This window comes from Salvelinus fontinalis, chromosome 15 (assembly GCF_029448725.1).
Source record: "Salvelinus fontinalis isolate EN_2023a chromosome 15, ASM2944872v1, whole genome shotgun sequence".
Taxonomy (NCBI): Eukaryota; Metazoa; Chordata; class Actinopteri; order Salmoniformes; family Salmonidae; genus Salvelinus; species Salvelinus fontinalis.
This window is the reverse complement of record NC_074679.1, coordinates 34,334,838-34,352,157: the sequence shown is the minus strand read 5'-3', so window position 1 is coordinate 34,352,157 and position 17,320 is coordinate 34,334,838. Positions and strand designations below refer to the sequence as shown.

Below are 17,320 nucleotides of genomic sequence, written 5' to 3'. Positions count from 1 at the left end.
TGTTTGATGCTTCTACTCTGAAGGAGGGGGGAATGAGAGCTGAATGAGTCGAGGTCTGCCAGAGTGGCATGAGCTGATCACGCGCGTTCACGTGAGAGAGTTAGCTTTGTTCCATTGCATTTCTACAGACAAAGGAATTCTCCGGTTGAAACATTATTGAAGATTTATGATAAAAACATCCTAAAGATTGATTCTATACTTCGTTTGACATGTTTCTACGAACTGTAATATGACCTTTCACCTGGACTTGCCCGCACGTCGTGGGTTTGGATTGCACAAACAAAAGAGGAGGTATTTGGACATAAATGGACTTTATCAAACAAATCAAACATTTGTGGAACTGGGATTCCTGGGAGTGCATTCTGATTAAGATCATCAAAAGGTAAGTTAATATTTATAATGCTATTTTTGACTTTGTCGACTCCACAACATGGCGGATATCTGTATGGCTTGGTTTGTTGTCTGAGCGCCGTACTCAGATTATTGCATGGTGTGCTTTTTCCGTAAAGTTTTTTGAAATCTGACATAGCGGTTGCATTAAGAAGTGGATCTAAAATTCCATGCATAACAGTTGTATCTTTTGTCAATGTTTATTATGAGTATTTCTGTAAATTGATGTGGCTCTCTGCAAAATCACCGGATGTTTTGGAACTACTGAACATGACGCACCAATGTAAACTGAGATTTTTGGATATAAATTTGAACTTTATCGAACAAAACATACATGTATTGTGTAACATGAAGTCCTATGGGTGTCATCTGATGAAGATCAAAGGTTAGTGATTCATTTTCTCTATTTCTGCTTTTTGTGACTCCTCTCTTTGGCTGGAAAAATGGCTGTGTTTTTCTGTGACTAGGTACTGACCTAAATCGTTTGGTGTGCTTTCGTCGTAAAGCCTTTTTGAAATCGGACACTGTGATGGGATTAACAAGTTTATCTTTAAAATGGTGTGAAATACTTGTATGTTTGAGGAATTTTAATTATGACATTTCTGTTTGAATTTGTCGCCCTGCACTTTCACTTGCTGTTGTCAAATCGATCCCGTTAACGGGATCTCAGCCATAAGAGGTTTTAAGGTAATTATTCAAGGCTTGCTTTATTTTTTTTATTTAAAAAAAAAACTAAAATGCTTGATTGCATTTCAAATCATGAATGATTCATATGCTGTGTGATGACATGAACAATTGATTGATACAGTAGCCTAAAAAAGTATTGAAACATAGGCCAAAGTAAAAAGGATGTGCTTTTATGCCTGAATCTCAAATGGTGGTTATACAAGGCTGCTATACTAAGCCTACTAATGATAATGACATTACTTATGATCATAATAATAATAACAACAACACCAATAAGAAGGAGATCAAGAAAAAGGAGCATTATTGTTATTCTAAATATAATGTTTCGGACAATTTGGAACCGTGTAAACACTAAATAAATGATAATACCAGAGAGGCTGTTACAATGAAAAAAAGTGTAAAGCCTTTAAAGCAAAGATTAAAAACAGCTGAATTTGGAGAAAGCGTATTTGTTATGAATTAATATAATTTTTATTAGGGTTGCACCATTGTTCTTATGTAATATAACCATATACAATTTCAGTAGCACATGTCTTAGACTGATGTACGGTGCCATCCCCACAGCCTCCACAAAGTCTGTTTTTACATCCACTGAGAATGACAAGTTTCTCAATGTATTTGAAAATTCTTTCTAGCTTTTTTGTAAGTTAGTAGCGTGAGCTTTGGACCAGACCCAGTTGATTGAATGTTTCAAGTTCATTGCAGACAGGCCATGCGTAGCTAATGTGATGTATACGATATTTACTTTTAAAATCAGGATATTTTCTACCTGCAATGTTTTTATTTGTTGGTTTTATGTAGGCTATTTGCTTACTTCTATAGAAGTAACTTTTAGATTTGTATAATTTTCAATACAAATAGAATTGAGATTAACCACATGACAATGATTTTGAAATACTATAATTTAAATAACAGTTCCACAAAAATGTGCATATGAAAATCCTAACTGGATCGGTAGAAATGGTAAGATAAATAGTAAATTGGCACTCAACATGAAAAAGAATGTCCCACCCCTGGTGTAGCCTATTAAAGGCCAGCAGCCGGGGGGACATAGGGTGTGTCTATATATGGAAAAATACATGTTTAAAAATTTGGACCGATCGATTGGACGAAAGAACAGAAAACTGTCGGTTGACCAAGATCTTTTTTAGTCAGGGACAGCCCTACTAGGAATGCAAACAAGGGGGTGAGAAACAACTGCCAGACCGACACACAACCAAGCTCAGAGAGAGAGAGAGAGGCACAGTAGCTGTGCGAACATGGTGGAGCAGAGCCCCTGTAGTATGTATTGTAGTACCTGTAGCTTGGCTGTCTGTGTGTGCAGGGCCGTGTTGTGCTCTTGTAGTAGAGCAGCCTGCCTCTGTACGGCCACAGTCTGGGCATTCAGCTGACTGTTCTGGGTGTCCAGCTGTCTCAGCTGCTCCTTCAGAAGGTGCTTCTCTGTCTGCAAGGTTGCATTCTGAAGGGAAAAGGATCCAGGTATGATTAAACATGCACAATATACCATTTGTATAACAATTTGCCTGATGCTTGCATTGGCCAGTATGTTTTGACCGTTACTGTAGTAGCTGTTTTGCTACGCATGTTCTAAGCATTCACAGCAAGGGTTGAGGGATCTACAGGAAGAATTCCTTGTCAATGGTCAACTAAACATTCAACCCTTTTAAATTCCATCCCCACTCACATTCTTCTCTATGTCGATGAGGCGGTCCTTGAGTTTAAGGAGCTCCGTGGTGGCCTCTCTAGTCTCCGTCTCCCACTTCTCCTTCTGGCCGGGCCTGCCCTGGCCCTGACCTACAGCCTGCAGTGTGGAGCTCTGGGTCTGGGAGTGGGCCGCCTCCTCCTCCTGCCTCTGTCGCAGAGCCTCTAGAGTCTTCTTCACCTAATCACCACAACAGGACAACAGTGTGAGTAAAATGATTGTAAGTGAATAAGTTACCTAAGAGAGTAGAAATACGAGTGAAAGTGTTTGTGAGAAAGATTGAGTACGTGCAAGAGTATGATTAGTAGACTGTGTGCTCCAAATATATGTTTGAGTGTGTACACACGTCTGTGTGTGTGAGTGAATGAGAGAGGCGTATAGGTACGTACGGTGCTGAGTTCAGTGCGTAGCTGCTGGTTGAGACTACTAGACTCCTCCAGTCGGGACTCCAGCCCCTGAATCTTCTCCTCACGGATCTCCAGAGTCTTCTTCAGCGTTGACTCGATCTTACTCTCCAAGATCTTGAACTTACTGAGGGGGCAAAGAGACAGGCAAACAATATGTCTAAATGTCATGAAGGCCAATAGAAAGTCCCAGACAAATTAATTCATTGTGATGCAAATTTATCAGCAACGTGGGGCTTTTATTCAAGTCCGATGATGATCAAACATAATGGAAATTCCTGTAGAACGATGTGCATTTACTTATCTATGTTTGAGGTTGAATGTACCATTTATTGTACCTTATTTCTAATACCAAGAGGGAGACCGCATGTGTGGCAGATATCAAGCCTTCACTTAGGAGAGACTAGAGTAATACTATGTGATATCAAGTTTGAGACAGAGGTTTGCTTGCTGAGGTAATCTGAAAAGTATTACAACCATATGAATTTCATCTGTACTAAGGAGTCACTGTATTAGCTTTCCACTAAGACAACTATGAAGGAAAAATATGAAAAACCCTAGCCACAAGCAGTTGAACCTAATAGTTAAATAAAAATAAATATATATCATAAGCGTGCAGAGCACACAAGATTACTAAGTGCTGTAGAAATGTAACTCAGGGTGGTGAATTTCTTTGACGTTAACTGAAGTGGCAGCTTGGGTTTCATTGAGCACAAATAGCTGGAGAAGGAATGTCTTTGCTTTTAATCCAATCCCCCTGGGTGACACCCAGCTGGGTCTCTAACTCTTACCTTGAGAGGTGCCTCTTAACACATCCTCAGAGACTGAAGAAAACCCCTCAAGAAGAGGCCCTCCTTTCAGGCAATACAAGTTTTTCCAAAGTGTCTTATTTCATATATTTTCCCTTCAGAAAGGCTGGAGTTCAGGAGTGTACAGTTCAGCTATTCTCACAGCGCTGTCCTGCTGCTTGCCTCACCGGACCTGGGGTTCAAATAGTATTTGTTTTTTCTTTCAAATACTTTAGCTGCTACAATTGAACCAATGTAATTGTCCTAAAACCTCACCCATCTGGCACCCCAGACAGGCAGGCTCAAATGCTCAAAATATTTGAAGGAAAACAAATACTATTTGAACCCAGGTATGGTGCTCCCGGTCACTGTACATTACCTCACCCAGCAGGACTAGATTCTAGAACGCCTCCGCTCTCCAGGGAAAATTCCAGAGAAAATTAAAACTGCTGCAAGACAGAGGAAAGGAAATAATCTTTCCCCTGTAATTTTCCCATATAGTCTTATGAAATTGGTTGTAACAGAACACTGCACACCTGCTGCTGGAGATCGCTCAAACACATACACTTTTGAGTGGAACACGTGTTCATGCCACCAACTGCATCAAACAATAAAATAAGAGCCTAAATAAAAGATGGCACATTAAATCTGCAGAGAAAGTGATTAAACGCTTTCAACGCAGGTTTGAACAGAAACCAGGACTCACCCACTATACCTGGCACAGGAGGTAGGGCAGAATCCATTAAAGCAAATAACTTGCTAAACATGAAAAGCCCCTTTACAACTCAAAACCAACATGTCCCCTGTACCTCATCCAAAGTGGACATTGGGCACACATTTTCACAAGCACTTCAGCACACACACACACACACACACAAATGCTATAAATACCTGTTACAAAATATTAGTACACTCCCTTTTTTTATACAAAAAAATGCCTGCAGTATTATGAGGGTAGGGTATTGAGTCTGAGACACCGGTAGGGTGATGGCATACTGGTACAGTGTAGATGTAGTTAGTGTGATGCATGCTGGTAGACATAGCGTAAAGCCTCTTACTTGTCTTCACAGCTGTGCTCCTCCTGCAGTAGTTTCTCCCTGTTCAGGCCGATCTTCTCCAGCTCGTGGCTCAGTGTCTCCAACTCGTTCCATTGCTGCTGCACCTTTAGCTTTTCATTCACCAGGTCCTGGACAGAACACACACAATATAGCACTGATTCTACTGAGCTGTCCACCAAACAGTTTTAGAGAGGCAGTTGTAGCAGAAATGCAGATCTAGAGACAGACTTGAAACACACTGCACATTCAGTATACGGATAGGCTACTGTAACCCTTACTGCAGTTTTAGAGGCGCATTGACATAAGCAGAATATGCACAGAATACTAATCTCTCATGGTGTGATCCATAATTTATATATAAAAAAACGAAATATTTATCCATTCATCGGCACCCTGCATTTCTTTTTCTACTTGAACTCCATGTGCTGTATGGTACATCTACACTGAACAAAAATATAAAAACACAGCATTTAACCATTTCAAAGATTTTAGAGTTACAGTTCATATAAGGAATTCAGTCAATTGAAATTAATTCATTATGCCCTAATCTATGGATTTCACATGGCTTGGAATACAGATATGCATCTGTTGGTCACAGATACCTTACAAAAAAAAGGTAGGGGCGTGGATCAGAAAACCAGTCAGTATCTGGTGAACACCATTTGCCTCATGAGAGGCCGGTTGGACGTACTGTCGCATTTTCTAAAAAGACATTGGATGCGGCTTATAGTAGAGAAATTAACATTGAATTATCTGGAAACACCTTTGGTGGACATTCTTGCAGTCAGCATGCCAATTTTACGCTCCCTCATCACTTCAGACATCTGTGGCATTGTGTTGTGTGAAAACTGCACATTTTAGAGTGGCCTTTTATTGCCCTGAGTAGGTGCACCTCTAATGATTATGCTGTTTAATCAGCTTCTTGATTTGCCACACCTGTCAGGTGAATGGATTATCTTGACAAAGGAACAATTATCACTAACAGGGATGTAAACAAATTTGTGAACAAGATTTGAGAGAAATAAGCATTTTGTGCAGATTGACCATTTCTGGGATCTGTTATTTCAGCTCATGAAACATGGGACCAAAACTTTACATGTTGCGTTTAGATTTGTGTTCAGTATACCCTTTGACTTTATATTGTTTTTTTACATCATCAATTTACACACAGTACCCCACAATGACAAAGCAAAAACTGGTTTAGACATTTTTGCTGATTTACAAAATAAAAAAACTTAAATATTACATTTACATAAGTATTCAGACCCTTTACTCTGTACTTTGTTGAAGCACCTTAGGCAGCGATTACAGCCTCGAGTCTTCTTGGGTATGACGCTACAAGCTTGGCACACTTGTATGTGGGGAGTTTCACATTCTTCTGCAGATCCTCAAGCTCTGTCACGTTGGATGGAGAGCGTTGCTGCACAGCTATTTTCAGGTCTCTCCAGAGATGTTCGAACAGGTTCAAATCGGGGCTCTGGCTGGGCCATTCAAGGACATTCAGAGATATGTCCAAAAGCCACTCCTGCATGGTCTTGGCTGTGTTTTTAGGGTCGTTGTACTGTTGGAAGGTGAACCTTTGCCCCAGTCAGGTCCTGAACGCTCTGTAGCAGGTTTTCATCAAGGATCTCCATGTACTTTGCGCCGTTGATCTTTGCCTCGATCCTGACTGGTCTCCTAGTCCCTGCATCCGAAAAACATCCCCACAGCATGATAATGCCACCACTATGCTTCACCGTAGGGATGGTGCCAGGTTTCCTCCAGACGTGACGCTTGGCATTCAGGTGAAAAAGTTCAATTTTGAAGTCATCAGACCAGAGAATCTTGTTTCTCATGGTCTGAGGGTCTTTAGGTGCCTTTTGGCAAACTCCAAGCGGGCTGTTATATGCCTATTGAGGAGTGGCTTCAGTCTAGCCACTCTACCATAAAGGCCTGATTGGTGGAGTGCTACAGAGATGGTTGTTCTTCTGGAAGGTTCTCCCATCTCCACAGAGGCACTCTGGAGCTCTGTCAGAGTGACCATCAGGTTCTTGGTCACCTCCCTGACCAAGGCCCTTCTCCCACGATTGCACCGTTTGGCCAGCTCTAGCAATAGTCTAGGTGGTTCCAAGCTTCTTCCATTTAAGAATGATGGAGGCCACTGTGTTCTTGGGGACATTTAATGTCTGCAGAAATGTTTTGGTACCCTTCCCAGATCTGTGCCTCGACAAAATCCTGTCTCGGAGCTCTACGGACAATTCCTTCGACCTCATATCTTTGTTTTTGCTCTGACATGCACTGTCAACTGTGGGACCTGACTTTCCAAATCATGTATAATCAATTGAATTCACCACAGGTGGACTTCAATCAAGTTGTAGAAACATCAAGGATGATCAATGGAAACAGTATCTGTTTTTTATTTTTAATACATTTGCAAAGGTTTCTAAAACCTGTTTTTGCTTTGTCATTATGGGGTATTTTCAGATTGCTGGAAGAAAAAAAATTTGATCAATTTTAGAATAAGGCTGTAACATAACAGAATGAGGAAAAAGTCAAGGGGTCTGAATACTTTCCGAAGGCACTGTATATACTGCATAGTACACGTACTTCTCTACAATCTACTGTAGCCTATATTATCCTCAGACCTTCCCCATACATACCTCTCGGAGTGTGGCCAGGGTCCTCTTGTCAATCGTGGCCTGTTTCTGCAGCTCCTTGTTCTCCCTCTCCAGCTCTTTGACTTTCCCAGTCACCTCCTTTAACCTCTCCAGCTCTTTCTCCTTGGTGATGCCCTCCTTCTCCAGGGAGGCCAGCCTCAGAGCACTCTCCTCCAGCACCCCCTCCTTCACCTCCAGCTGCTGCCACAGCCTCCGTGCCTCCTTCTCCAGCTGCTTCCTCTCCTGCAATTTAATTGAATTGAAATCAGGAGTACTTAAGACACAGCAACTACAGTTTACACATAACACACAGACATACCTTCTCTGACTGGCCCAGTTCTTGCTCCAGCCCCCTCTTCTCCTTCTCCGCTACCTCCAGGCGTTTCCCCACCAGGCACACCTCCTCCAGCTCCCTTCTTAACCCCCCTGTCTCGGCCTCAGCCTGCCTTAGCTCCCTTTCCAGCCCCTGGATCTTGGTGCAGCTATTGTCCAGGCTCTGCTGGAGCCATTGGTTCTCCTGACCCAGGCTGCTGACGCTCATCTCCAGCCTCTCCGCCCTCTTCCCCTGGGACCTCAGCTCCTCCACAGACCGGGCCAGCTCCTCCCTCTCCCGCTCTAGCTCCCCATTCTCCTGCTGGAGCTGGGGCAGGCGCACGGCGGCTGGCCGGAGAGATTCCACAGTGCGGCGGAGCTCCAGGTTCTCCTGGTCCAGGAGGCTGTGGTCCTTCTCCAGAGTGGTCAGGCGCAGGCTGATGTTCTGGGCCGTGTCCGCCTGCTTCTTGAGCCTCCGGTTGTCCTGCTCCAGGCTGGCGTTGTCTCTCTCCAGGGCCTCGGCCCGGTCACACGTGATCATCAGAGACGCCACCTATGTTTACATTTACAGTTTAGTCATGTTGAAATCATTGTGATATATGGTTGTTTTACCTAAGTTGAATACACTGATTGCGATCCACAATCACTGCAAGTAAAACATTCAAAGACCTCTGCAGATATGGCAAAACAAGTGTGAGTGCAAGAATGACCTCCCTCACCTCCCTCTGAAGCTGCTCCTTGCTCCTCTCCAGATGTGCAGTCTCCCTCTCCAGCTCTTCACAGCGCTCCCCCCTCTCCCTCAGTGTTTCCAGCTCCTTAGTCGACTGCTTGCCCTGGGCCTCTAGCCGGGCCAGCTTGGACCCGGTGTCCGTGATGTTCTGGTGGAGGACGCGGTTCTCCGTCTCCACCTCCCTGACCCGAGCCTCACTGTCGGCTTGGGCGCGCTGACGCAGGGAGCTCACCGCCTGGTTCAGGTGCTCCTTCTCCTGCTCCAGCTCAGAGATCTGGAGAACACACAAAGACAGTCAGGTGGGACAACAGTGACATAAGAGGGACCATCGATGACACACACAATCAGTGGTGCATTTAGCATGTGTAAGGTTAGAAGTAGTGTGTACCTGTCTGTCCTTGTCTGCCTGCAGTTTCTCCAGAGCCTTATCCAGTTTCTGCTTGTCTTTGAGCAGATCTTCCCCGAGACCCTCCATGTCCTGGGTGGTCTGCTTCTCCTGGTCCAGCAGGGTCTGCAGATGCTCCAGCTAGGGAAGGAATGGAGGAAACAGCAGACACAAAATGAACGACAATCATGATAGAAAGCACAAACACTAAATGAACAAATTCATCAAGCCAGAGCAAAGAGGTAATAAATATGGAAGCATAATGTCAGACGTGTGTGAGAGACAGTGTATTCGGAAAGTTCAGACCCCTTAACTCTTTCCACATGTTACATTGCAGCCTTATTCTAAAATTGATTAAATAAATAAATATTCAATCTACACAGAACAACCTATAATGACAAAGCAAAAACAGCTTTACAGATATTTTTGCAAATGTATAAAAAAATAAAAACAGAAATAAATAAGGTGTTCAGACCCTTTGCTATGAGACTCGAAATTGAGCTCAGGTGCATCCTGTTTCCATTGATCATCCTTGAGATGTTTCTACAACGTGATTGGAGACCACCTCTGGTAAATTCAATTGATTGGACATGATTTGGAAAGGCACACACTTGTCTATATAAGGTCCGACAGTTAACATTGAATGCCAGAGCAAAAACCAAGCAATGAGGTCAAAGAAATTGTCCGTAGAGATATGAGACAGGATTGTTTCGAGGCACAGATCTGGGGAAGGGTACCAAAATCAATCTACAGCATTGAAGATCCAAGAACACAGTGTCCTCCATTGTTAAATAAAAGAAGTGTGGAACCACCAAGACTCTTCCTAGAGCCGGCCGCCCGGCCAAAATGAGCTATCGTCGGAGAAGGGCCTTGGTCTGAGACGTGACCAAGGACCCAATGGTCACTGACAGAGCTCCAAAGTTGTCCGTGGAGATGATTGTCCTTCTGGAAGGTTCTTCCATCTCTTCAGCACTCCACCAATCAGGCCTTAAAAAGGTAGTAAAAGGCACATGACAGCCCGCTTGGAGTTCGCCAAATAGCACCTAAAGGACTCTCAGACCATGAGAAACAAGATTCTCTGGTCTGATGAAACCAAGATTGAACTCTTTGGCCTGAATGCCAAGTGTCACACGTCTGGAGGAAACCTGGCACCATCCCTATGGTAAAGCATGGTGGTGGTAGCAGCATGTTTTGGGGATGTTTTCCAGCGGCAGGGACTGGGAGACCAGTCAGGATCGAGGGAAAGACTAACAGAGAAAAGTATAGAGAAACCCTTGATGAAAACATGCTCCAGAGTGCTCAGGACCTCAGACTGTGGCGAAGGTTCACCTTCCAACAGGACAATGACCCTAAGCACACAGCCAAGACAACGCAGGAGTGGCTTTAGGACAAGTCTCAATGTCCTCGAGTGGCCCAGCCAGAGCCTGGACTTGAACCCGATCAAACATCTCTGGACAGACCTGAAAATAGCTGTTCAGCAACAATCCCCATCCAACCTGACAGAGATTGAAAGGATCTGCAGAGAAGAATGGGAGAAACTCCCCAAATACAGGTGTTCCAAGCTTGTAGCGTCATACCCAAGAAGACTCGAGGCTGTAATATCTACCAAATAAGCTTCAACAAAGTTCTGAGTAGAAGGATCTGAATACTTGTGTAAATGTGATATTTCGTGTTATTTTTTTTAATATAAATTTCTAAAAACCCGTTTTTCGCTTCGTTATTATGTGGGGTATTATGTGTAGATTGATGAGGGAGGAAAAACAATTGAATCCATTTTAGAAAAGTCTAACGTGACAAAATATGGAAAAAGCCAAGGGGTCTGAATACTTTCTGAATGCACTGTACATTAAAAACACACACACCGGTGCTGGGCCAATGCCAAATACTAGAGAAATATTGCATTAATCCGGTACATGCTGCTCTGCGCCCACCCGCATGCTTTAACTGCACCACAAAACATTCTGCAATGCATACTGCAGACCAACTTTATAGGACATGTGGGACCAGCATATAGTATCCCACAACACACAGACTGTCAATCTATAAAAGTATGTGGGACCCGCATACAGTACCTTCTGCATGCTTATTTTCTGTATTCAAGGTGTGTGACCCCCCATCCCTGTGCGTACGTGCATCAGAGTGGCTGAGCGTGCATGTACGCAAGTCTGTCAGTCTGTCTCTAGTATATGTGTGTCTATGCGCAATCAGTGTGTGTCTGTACAGTACCTTCTTGCAGAGGCCCTGGTTCTCACTCTCCAGCTCCAAGGTATGTAGCTGGCCCTCCTCTAGACTTAGGGAAGCCTCTCTGAGCTCCTGGATGGTGGTCTGCAGACCCTGGTTCTCTTTCTCCAGCTTCAGAAGACGGCTCGACGCAGACTCGTTCAGCTCAAACACAAATGACTTGCGCGCTGCACAGGGGGGGGGGGGGGGGGCTTGATTAATCCAATGCATTTGTGTACTGTACAGTATGAGATTGGGATCATAAGTGTGTTTTTATTTATTTAGAATAGTGGGTGGAAGTTATTGAGAGAGCAGCTTTGGCTGCTTGCATAATGGATATTTTTTTAATTTTGACTGAATCGGTGTGGAACGTTTGAGTCAGCCACATTTATAGCACACTGTAGATTTCTATATCACAAGTATTGTGTGTAGATTTACATAATACATACAGTCGTGCTCAAATTTGTTGGTACCCTTACAGCTCATTGAATAATGCTTCTTTCCTCCTGGAAAAAAAGTGATGAAATTAAAAGCTATTTTATCATGTATACTTGCATGCCTTTGGTATGTCATAGAATAAAGCAAAGAAGCTGTGAAAAGATTAATTATTGTTTTTTCTACAAAGATATTCTAATGGCCTGGACACATTTGTTGGTACCCCTTAGAAAAGATAATAAATAATTGGATAATAGTGATGTTTCAACCTAATTTGCTTCTTTAATTAGTATCACACGTATCCAATCTTGTAATCAGTCATTCAGCCTATTTGAATAGAGTAAAGTAGTCACTGAGCTGTTTGGTATCATTGTATACACCACACTGAACATGGACCAGAGAAAGCAAAGGAGAAATTCGTCTAAGGAGATCAGAAAGAAAATAATAGACAAGCATGGTAATGGTAAAGGCTACAAGACCATCTCCAAGCAGCTTGATGTTGCTGTGACAACAGTTGCAAATATTATTAAGAAGTTTAAGGTCCATGGAACTGTAGCCAACTTCCCTGGGCGCGGCCGCAAGAGGAACATCGACCCCAGATTGAACAGAAGTAAGGATAACTGCCAAAGAGATAAAAGCTGAACTCCAAGGTGAAGGCACGTCAGTTTCTGATCACACCATCTGTCGCTTTTTGAGCGAAAGCAGGCTCCATAGAAGAAGTCCCAGGAGGACTCCACTTTTGAAAGAAAAACATAAAAGCCAGAAAGGAATTTGCCACAATCCTTCTGTGAGAATGTCCTTCGGACAGATGAGTCAAAACTGGAGATTTTTGGCAAGTCACATCAGCTCTATGCTCACAGAAGAAAAAAATGAATCTTTTTAAGAAAATAACACCATACCTACAGTGAAACATGGAGGCTCGGTTCTGTTTTGGCACTGCTTTGCTCTGCCTGGCACAGGGTGCCTTGAATCTGTGCAGGGCACAATGAAATCAAGACTATCAAGGCATTCTGGAGCTAAAATGTTCTGCCCAGTGTCAGAAAGCTCTGTCTCAGAGGTCATGGGTCATGGGTCCTCCAACAGGATAATGACTCAATATACACACAGCTAAAAGCACTCAAGAATGGATAAGAACAAAACATAGGACAATTCTGAAGTGGCCTTCTATAAGTCCTGATCTGAATCCTATCGAACATCTATGGAAAGAGATGAAACCTGCAGTCTGGAGAAGGCACCCATCAAACCTGAGACAGCTGGAGCAGTTCTCAGGAAGAGTGGGCCAAGCTACCTGTTAACAGGTGCAGAAGTCTCATTGAGAACTACAGAAAACATTTGATTGCAGTGATTGCCTCTAAAGGTTGTGCAACAAAATATTGGGTTAAGGGTCCCATCATTTTTGCCCATGCCATATTCATTTGTTTTCTTATTTACAATATTATGTTGAATAAAAAATCTAAAGCAAAGATGGATTTCTATTAAATATGGAATAAACAATGGTGGATGCCAATTGCTTTTGTCAGTTTCAAGTTATTTCAGAGACAATTGTGCATTCTTCGTTTTTTGTGGAGGGGTATTAACAAACTTGAGCACGTCTGTATGTGTTGATAGTTAGAGGACCAGGCACTGTGATAAATGTGAGGCTGAGGGAAACAGCTGAGGCAGCTGCTGAGTTACTAGATTCCCTTTCTGACAATACAGAGTGAAATATTAACTTCAACACAGAGGCCAAAATATAACCCCTCACACACACACACACCAATGCAAAGACCTGTCGTGCAAATCTACAGTGATGTTCACCCTCTCTAATAAAAAAACTGAAAATATGATACAATTCAATTCTCTAGTTCAAGTATCAACAGCATAGTGTTGAACAGAATTTTTATTTTAGGTTGCGCCACAAGCTCTGGCAGGATTCACTGAGAATCTTTGATTTTTCAACCAAAATCTCCATCAGGCACTAATGGAAGATGATTTATACATGTTGGCTGTCAGCAGAATAATATGTGTGCCATTTAGCAGACCCTACAGTGACTACATGCGTGCATACATGTTACTGGGTGGCCCCAGAAAAAGAACCTATGAACTGAACAGTACCACAACTCAAAGTGATGTAGCTGGGGAAAAACCTACACATGTTTAGTGTGTGTGTGTGAGAGAGAGAATATGTGTGTGCGCCTTTACTGTCACTGTTGTCGTTGTTCTTAGCAAGCTGCTCCAGCTCCCAGCCAAGGTGGGTAGACTCGTTCATGCTCTGTTTCTGAGAGATCTCCAACAGCATGTTCTCCTCTATCAACTCCTCCAGGCGCTTCTTATCTGTGTCCCGGTCCTGAGAGGGACAGCAGGGTGTCAGACACACACACCAACATATATACAGTTAACAGCGCATTCGGAAAGTATTCAGACCCCTTGATTTTTCCCACATTTTGTTACGTTACAGCCTTATTCTAAAATGAATTAAATTAATTTGTTCTCCTCGCCAATCTACACACAATACCCCATAATAACAAAGCGAAAACAGGTTTAGAAATTGTATCACATTTATTTGCTATGAGACTCAAAATGTAGCTCATGTGCATCCTGTTTCCATTGATCGTTGATGTTTCCACAACTTGATTGTAGTCTACCTGTGGTGAATTCAATTGATTGGGAATGATTTGGAAAGGCACACACCAGTCTATATAAGGTCCCACAGTTGTCATTGCATGTCAGAGCAAAAACCAAGCAATGAGGTCAAAGGAATGTTTGTAGAGCTCCGAGGCAGGATTGTGTCGAGGCACAGATCTGGGGAAGGGTACCAAAAAATGTCTGCAGAATTGAATGTCCCCAAGAACATATGGGCCTCCATCATTCTTAAAAATGGAAGAAGTTTGGAACCACCAAGACTCTTTCTAGAGCTGGCCGTCCAGCCAAACTGAGCAATCGGGGGAGAAGGGCCTTGGTCAGGGAGGTGACCAACAACCTGATGGTAACTCAGAGAGCTCCAGAGGTCCTCTGTGGAGATGGAAGAACCTTCCAGACGGACAACTGTCTCTGAAGCACTCCACCAATCAGGCCTTTATTGTAAAGCGGCCAAAAGAAAACATCTACTCAATAAAATGCACATGACAGCCCGCTTGGAATTTTCCAAAAGGCACCTAAAGGACACTTCAGCCAATGAGAAACAAGATTCTCTCGTCTGGTGAAACCAAGAATGATCTCTTTGGTCTGAATGCCAAGCGTCATGTCTGGAGGAAACCTGGCACCATCCCTAGGGTGAAGCATGGTGATGGCAGCATCGTTCTGTGGGGATGTTTTTCAGCGGCAGGGACTGGGAGACTAGTTAGGATCGAGGGAAAGATTAACAGAGCAAAGTACAGAGAGATCCTTGATGAAATACTGAGTGCTCTGGAGCAGGTTCTCAGACTAGGGCGAAGGTTCACCTTCCAGCAGGACAATGAACCTAAGCACACAGCCAATACAATGCAGGAGTGGCTTGGGACAAATCTCTGAATATCCTTGAGTGCCCCAGCCTGAGCCTGGACTTGAACTCAATCTAATATCTCTGGAGAGACCTGAAAACAGCTGTGCAGCGACGCTCCCCATCCAACCTGACAGAGCTTGAGAGGATCTGCAGAGAAAAATGGGAGAAGCTCCAAATATATTTGCAGAAATTTCTAAAAACCTGTTTTTGATTTGTCATTCTTGGGCATTATGTGTAGATTGATGAGGGGATTTTTTTTATTAAATACATTTTAGAATAAGGCTGCAACAAAATGTGGAAGGGGTCTGAATACTTTCCGGAGGCACTGTATACACAAACACTGCAATGACATAACATACACCGACATATAGCACACACAGATGTACAGGCAAACAGACAGATGGACCAATCCCTACTGCTTTTATTACCATCTCCATGTCATGCAGTTTGGAGCGCAGCTGCAGGTTCTCCTTCTCCAACTCATGTAGTTTGTCACAGCGCCCCCTGGCTGCCCCCAGCTGCTCTTCCAGCATGGCTTTGGTATCAATCAGAGTCACGTTGTCCTCTCTCAGCTCCTGGAAACACACACACAGAAGAAACACAGACAAACTGTCAGATGGAAACAAAGTAGGGTTGACCCCATTTAGTTGACTGGTCGATAAACTGTTGGTTGACCAAGATTTTTTAAATAACTACATTTTTTAAAGTTTTTTTCCTAAATGGCACACAAGACACCTGTCATTCACGGCCATCTCAGTGGACTAATCCATTGAGGTCGTGGAGATGCCACGGTCCAAGAAAAAGGGGTGTGTGGCTAAGATGCAAAAGGCACTTACAGTATCTCTCCAGAATGCGCTCTCTCATGAAACCATGAATTTGCAGAACTTAATTGTGTGAATTGTTTGCCCTTTGATTGTTAGTGTCTATTAATTCCCCATTACTTATATCACCACGGACATGTTTGCAGCGCCCACAAGGCATGCTACACTTGTGAGAAACAAGTTTTGGTTGATTTCATTCCATTTACGAGTTTTGCTAATTTATTAATTGTCTTTTGTTTGGAGCCCTCCTGTCAACGTTGAGTAAAGCACCTGATTACGCATAGAATTAGGCATAGGCTACTTGGACTGCGCGCAACTGTAGGGCTATAAACGTGCCCATTTGGGATCTGATACTATTTCTGATTGTCTTAACTCACCACCACTAATGAGATTGTGGAGCTTATCCAAGCATTTTTTTCATCACATCAAACAGCAAGTAAACAAAGTATTTTTATTATCCATTGAGAATGACAATAGTTCCTCAAAGTATTTGAAACATTTTCCAGCTCTCTCCCTATCAAGTGCAGGAAACCGAGGGCCAAGAATATTTGATACAATGTTGGACGTTTGCTAGCGCGAGCTTCGGGCCGGACACAGTCGATAGAAGTTCATTGCAGACAGGCCATGATAGTCAATGTGATTTATATACATTTTTTTCAGGATATTTTCTACCTGCTTTTAGATTTGAATAATTTTAATTTAGATATCATTTAGATTAACCACATGACAATGATTTTGAGACTATTAGAAATTAATTTAAACCGTTACACAACAATGTGCATATGAAAATCATAACTGGCAAGCAGATCGGTAGAAATGGTAAGAGTAAATTGGTGCTCCAAATTGAAAAGGTTGCCGACCGCTAACGTACCCTATTACCAGCAACTTTAGGAGCTTAATGGCAGAATTAAGCAGTGGGAGGAAGAGAGTCAGGAACAGGTTTTTTTTCTTCTTCCAGTTAGGCCATCTTTATCTCTGGCTCTCTCAAGTCATATGTGTCTTAATGATTTAATCAAACAGCATGCTTAAAGCGTCAGACAAGTTCAGTAGATATAGTTGATTTTATTAAAAACACATAGGGTGTGTCTATATATGGAAAATACATGTTTACAATTTTCGACCAATTGATTGGTCAATGAAGATTTTTATTATTGTCGGGGGACAGCCCTAAAACAGAGGGATATATATACAGCGTGTTGAAGGGGATTGGCCTGAGACGCTGTGCATGTTTTCTAATCTTGATCACAAAATGAGTAGTTATTTGGGGAAGCAAGGTGATTTGTAATTCCGTT

The 17,320-nt window shown here is 42.8% G+C and overlaps 1 protein-coding gene across 1 annotated transcript in view; it reads right to left on the bottom strand.

Moving 5' to 3' along the window:
* The window catches only part of ccdc88c (coiled-coil domain containing 88C), an 84,846-nt gene that overhangs the window by 20,538 nt on the left and 46,988 nt on the right, over nucleotides 1-17,320 (bottom strand). The window contains exons 11-21 of the mRNA XM_055863536.1: nucleotides 15,636-15,782; nucleotides 13,929-14,073; nucleotides 11,319-11,500; nucleotides 9,096-9,233; nucleotides 8,697-8,981; nucleotides 7,985-8,530; nucleotides 7,669-7,908; nucleotides 5,030-5,157; nucleotides 3,169-3,310; nucleotides 2,762-2,959; nucleotides 2,375-2,536 (exon numbers count right to left, since the gene is read on the bottom strand). Coding sequence (XP_055719511.1) covers nucleotides 2,375-2,536; nucleotides 2,762-2,959; nucleotides 3,169-3,310; nucleotides 5,030-5,157; nucleotides 7,669-7,908; nucleotides 7,985-8,530; nucleotides 8,697-8,981; nucleotides 9,096-9,233; nucleotides 11,319-11,500; nucleotides 13,929-14,073; nucleotides 15,636-15,782 — 2,313 coding nt within the window. The remainder of the gene's footprint in view (nucleotides 1-2,374; nucleotides 2,537-2,761; nucleotides 2,960-3,168; nucleotides 3,311-5,029; nucleotides 5,158-7,668; nucleotides 7,909-7,984; nucleotides 8,531-8,696; nucleotides 8,982-9,095; nucleotides 9,234-11,318; nucleotides 11,501-13,928; nucleotides 14,074-15,635; nucleotides 15,783-17,320) is intronic.